The sequence below is a fragment of the Octopus bimaculoides genome, chromosome 2, assembly GCF_001194135.2.
Source record: "Octopus bimaculoides isolate UCB-OBI-ISO-001 chromosome 2, ASM119413v2, whole genome shotgun sequence".
In the NCBI taxonomy this organism is placed as follows: domain Eukaryota; kingdom Metazoa; phylum Mollusca; class Cephalopoda; order Octopoda; family Octopodidae; genus Octopus; species Octopus bimaculoides.
Genome location: NC_068982.1, coordinates 115,889,174 through 115,894,917, shown reverse-complemented (window position 1 = coordinate 115,894,917; position 5,744 = coordinate 115,889,174). Strand labels below are relative to the sequence as shown.

General features: G+C 37.6%; 1 protein-coding gene across 1 annotated transcript in view; it reads left to right on the top strand.

Annotated features, from left to right (window-relative positions):
• Positions 1 to 1,848: 1,848 nt before the first annotated feature.
• Positions 1,849 to 5,744, top strand: part of LOC106879348 (uncharacterized) — a 40,923-nt gene continuing 37,027 nt past the window's right edge. Inside the window, exons 1-2 of the mRNA XM_052965871.1 lie at positions 1,849 to 1,868; positions 4,263 to 4,444. Of these exons, the coding sequence (XP_052821831.1) occupies positions 1,849 to 1,868; positions 4,263 to 4,444 (202 nt within the window). The remainder of the gene's footprint in view (positions 1,869 to 4,262; positions 4,445 to 5,744) is intronic.

The following is a 5,744-nucleotide window of genomic DNA, read 5'->3' as shown; positions in this document are numbered from 1 at the left end:
ATATATATATATATATATATATGCACACACACATATATGAGTTGGTTGATTGTCGTTCCATAACCGAGTTGCATCTGGTTTAATTTGTTGGGTAGTGTTTGCGCCAAGTTGATAAAGACTGGCGACAGAGAAACCCGCCGCTCGACTGTGTTTGCTGAAAAATAATTTGCGCTTGTAGCCATATTGCCCTTTGCTCTTCTGGAGGAAAAAATGGGTTTCCAGTTGTTTATATATTCTCTTCTATATTCTTTTCTACTCTAGGTACAGTCCCAAAATTTTGGGGGAGGGGGCCAGTTGATTAGGTCGAACCAGTACGCAACTGGTACTTAATTAATCGACCACGAAAGGATGAAAGGTAAAGTCGACCTTGGCGGAATTTGAACTCAGAACGTAAAGGTATCACTGTTTCTTCGAGATTAAGGTGGATTTTTCTCTCAGTGAACCAGTAAAATGTCCGTCAGTATCTTATTAAATCTCTCTATTTGTATCAATATATCCCAGTCAAATATTTTAAACATATTAACCAGAAATTCAAAATCTTACCATGTCGTGTAAGATCTCGAATTTTACAGATCCCGTATTTTACAGCGTTTTTGTTATTATTTTTTTTTGTGTGTGTGTTGGTATGGTTTCCCCCTAATATATAGATCTTGTGGTTATTGTTTTAAACAGCCTCGTTCGTGGGTATGTATTTGCTGTCCATGCTCCTTCTCAAAATTTTTATACTTCTCTTGCTGTTGGTATATAACTGTGTGTGAGTGTGTGTGCGTGTGTGCGTGTGCGTGTGTGTCTGCGTGTTCGTAGACTCGAGTTAGTGTGTGTTTGCGAGTGTATGTGTACAACACCCTTAACTTAAGCTGCTTTAATTTACATACCTTTTAGGTTTAAGTAGTATATTTTAATAATATTTACCCGCGTTAGATATATTTTACCGATTCCCGAAGGACGTAAGGCAAAGACAACCTCGGTAGTTTTCTGAAATTAAAAGGAGTTCACCATCTTATTTAACAAGGTAATTTGTTCTCCAAAGAAAGAATGATAACCAAATGTAAAGTTACATTTTTTCCGACTCACTGATACCTATCTTTTTTGACATCTTCGTCTTGTAGATCTAAGTAGATTTTGACGCTAAGCTAGTTCGAGAATCTATTAAGCTAGCTTTTCCAGTTGCACTGGTATCTATTTTAGAAAGGAATAGATAAATTGGACACCTGGAAGTAGAAGAGAATATAAAATAGGATGGTTTGTTTTGGCATCGTTTCAGTTTCCCACTAATGCATTAATAATTAAATGTGTGTGCATACGTGTGTATACACCATATGTGTATACATGTGTATAAAGAGTAAGGAATAGAGAATGAGAGGTAGAAAGATAAAATCACAGATAAAAACAAAGAGAGAGGTAGCGTGAGAGAAGGAGAGAGAGAGAGAAAGAAAGACACACAGACAGACAGACAGATATAGAACAATTTGTTGGTTTACCTGTATATCTTATTGCAACATTAGATAGTTACTCTCTCAGCGAAGACGTAGTAACCTTTCTAAATGATAATGTGACCCATTGAAGCAGTTTTTAAACAATCTTGAAATTTTTTTGCTGAAATATTAGGCAACAACACAATCTATTTTGTTCATCATTTATAGATAACCGGCCAACCGCCTAGTTTCATAAACTTGCTTCATTGTTTCCACAGCTACAAGAGACCGGATATATAACGTAGATTGATAAAAATATACGGCGTTTGCCAATATTAAACTTAAGGTTAAAAAGTTAGAAGTTTTACAGTTTTGGTACAACGACTAACTGTTTACTGGTTTATATTATAATGTCGAGGTAGTTAAAGCCAATATGCATATTACTTCGTGTCGGTAAGTCGAGATTGCGAACATGTACAGGCTTTCTCTACATGTTCGTTAGACCGGTTAAAAATTGCAACCAAATTTCCATCGTATTTCGCTTTACTATTTTAAAATAGGAAAGGACACACTGGGTAATGTAGACCTAGATACACCCAAAGAGATGGGCTGGACATGGGTGGAAGCCTTTTAAACATTGGTTCATTCGATCAAGGTTGATCTGGGGTTAACAATAATTACACCATCTACTACAACTATTTACTGATGAAACCAGCGAGTGTGACCAGCACTGACAAAGCAATGACTGTGCAAAATGTTAGGTCTATTAAGGCTTTCATAAAATCTCATAGACCCTCACTGCACTATTGATGTGGCCCATAAACAACCCGGTGCAAGACATCGTGTGTCAAAATGGACCATAATTTCAGGAATGTGGGAGCACCATGTTCTCAAGCGTAAACAAAAGATCCCCCAAATGTCCAATGCCATTCCCTACATATTTGGTGACTTGCATATCAGAGGGACCTTATAGACATGTTTTAACAAAAACTGAAGGGTGCCTCACTCTGAGAGGTCTTTCATCAAGCCGGATGCCAACCCGGAATTTCTGAGTGCTCGTACTATTGCTAGATAGTCGTCGAAGCTATAGTGGGTCCATCCGTCCTTTCATAGGTCTTTAATCCTGCTGGGATTCTAGCAACCTATACACATGCATAGACACACACACACACACACACACACACACACACAAACACACTCAGCACACATACACACACATACACACACACACACACATATATATATATATATATATATATATATATATATATATATATAATTATACATGTGTGTGTGTGTGCGTGCAGAACTAGAAAGAGGGATTCACATAATTAAAGGCATGTCAGAAACAGCAGGTATCCACACCTTCAAAAACAAGGAATAAATAAAAGATAAAAAACATCATTTCGGTGCAAACATATCAGACTTGATTTTGTTCTGTGGGACACGGAGAAAAGTTTTGCACTGTTGTAGAGGACAGCTGTCCAGCAGATGTGAATGTACAATCAAAAGTCCACCAAAAAGAGAATACTTATGTTGTACCCTGGCTGTGAATTCCCATTTGTACCTATGATCAGAAGTGCATAAGGTTATGTGCCCGCAAGTTTGCACAAAAACCTAGAAAAATTCGGTTTCATAGAAAAAAGAGCAAAAGAAACTGACGCAGATTCTCCAAATCCAATCTATGAATGGCACATACCAAAAATTCTTCGTATGAGATTCTTATTCGACTAAATGCACACAATTCAACCAACACACCTACTCAACTACGTATTTACAAACACCGGGAACTCTCGTAACTCAAAAAGACTTGTTACTTTGTTAGTAACCGGCTTGAACTCTGTAAAAATTGAATTAAACTCATACATGCTTATATACATATATGACCGCTTGTAGTACAACATCGGGTGACATCGGTCATGACATCGGGTTCATCGGTCATGAATGAAACCAACATTTCACTCACAAGACCAATGATCTTTGTAAATAATTAGCAAGCAAACTAATTAACTAAATGAACAACTGTCAACGGTAATATCCAAAAAAAATTCTGAACGAACAAACGTTATTTATGCATTATTCTCTTAGTTTCATTTACGTCATCAGTTGTCAAGCGCAAAGGAGACACGAAGCTCATCAATAACTGCAACAATGGTTGTAGGTTCAACAACTGCTACGACAACCAAAACAGCAGATGAAACAGCTGCAGCAGCAGCAGCAACAACAATATTAAATACAGACTCATTAAACTATTTCTTTCTAGTTTCCTCGAGTACTGAACACGCCATCATCTATTGTTGTCCGCTTTGTAAAATATCTAAAGTAAAACATTGTGGTATATCTATCTGTCTGTCTGTCTATCTATCTGTCTATCCATCTATCTATCTATCTATCTATCTATCTATCTATCTATCTATCTATCTATCTATCTATCTATCTATCTATATGTGTGTGAGCATGCGCGAGCGCGCGTATACCTTTACAGTGAGGGAAGAAAATATTTCGATTCACATACGCAAATACATAAAGCCATGAATAAGTATGAGTGTCTGTCTATTCTTTTTACGTCAAACGGAATACGAATGTGTGCGTGTGCGCGCGCGTATGTCTCTGTGTGTCTATCTGTGTATGTATGTATATGGATGTAGGCGTATGTGTGTGTGAATGTATGGATGAATGTGTACCTATGTGCGCGTGCATATTTATACGTGCGTGCGCATAAATGTTTGAGCGTATATGTAGTGTCTGTGTATCAATCTGAGGATATGTGTGTATGTGTACGTGTTTGTAAGCGTGTGTGCGTAGGAGTTCAAAGTAACTGAGAGAGAGAGAGAGGGAGAGAGAGAGAGAGAGAGAGAGAGAGAGAGAGAAAAGAGAAGTAGAAGCATACAAAGTGAGAGGAGGCGGTAATGCTATTTTAACGTCGTATATTATTGATATTCTACTTCAACGAAGCCAACTCAGACGAAGGAACGAGAATGCGCAACCTTCAAATATTTTTTCAAGTATATTAGTACAGAGGAAACACGGTAATTTTCTTTTCTTTACACACACAAACGCATATACACAACACATACATACATACATACATACACATGCACACTCACATATATGAATACATCGGAGGAAGAACACCAATCAACGATCCTTTTCAAGGAGTCCGCTGTTTGGTGAGAGAAAAGAAAATTTCAGCTCAGAGGATTTGAGCTGAATCCTTTCAGCAAAATCAACTCCGCTAAAGGGTCCCAGTCATTTCACGGGTTGTCAAGTGGTGACGGGGATAAATAGACACAATGACACACACATAGATATATACATATATCTGTCTACTAAATCCACCCAAGAGGCTTTGATCGGTCCGAGGCTATAGTTGAAGACACTTGCCCAAGATGCCATGCAGTAGCACTGAACCCGGAACCATGTGGTTGGAAAACAGGCTTCTTGCCGCATAACCACGCATGTATATATATATATTGTATAAAGGATCGTGTGTAAGGCCAAAACAATGCGAAGTAAATGCAAGGTAAATCACAAGAAAACAAATATGTGAATTAACGTAGACTCATTCACCTTGTATTCAATATTTCGGGGTTATGACCCCATTTCAAAGAAATTGACGAATGTTGCCGATGTGCATGTGTGAGCGTGTGTGGAGTGGACATGCGCGGAAAGGTATTGCTATAGCTAGCGTCTTGTAACTCTCTTCTATTGTTGTTCATATGCATCCCTATTTCAGTATATGTGTGTATGTATATATATACAGGATATATATACAGGGTTATTCAAAAAAGAATGAACCGATTTATTACGCAATAGAAAACTCCAGCTATATATTTACTCACAATCAACTTTTATTTTCTGTCTTACAAGTGTTCAATGTGGCCACCACCTTCAGCACGGGCAACATCAATGCGATTAGAGGATTTCTCCCAAACGCGTATCAGCATATCAGGATCCACTGAGTTGATCGCTGTTTTTATTCGATGTTTAAGGTCATCGAGGTTAGGTGGCGGTGGAACATAAACGCGATTTTTTAAATATCTCTTCAAGAAAAAAATCAGATACGGTGAGGTCTGGAGATCTCGCAGGCCAAACAGATACTCGTGTGGGAGGAATTCTCTTATTGCATTGATGTTGTCCGTGCTGCAAGTGGTGGCCACATTGAACACTTGGAAGACAAGAAATAAAAGTTGATTGTAAGTAAATACTTGTGACTTAGCTGGAGTTTTCTATTGCTTTTCCTTATTAAAATATTGCGTAATGAAATCAGGTCATTCTTTTTTAATAGGCCTGTTTTATATATATATATATATATATATATATATATAT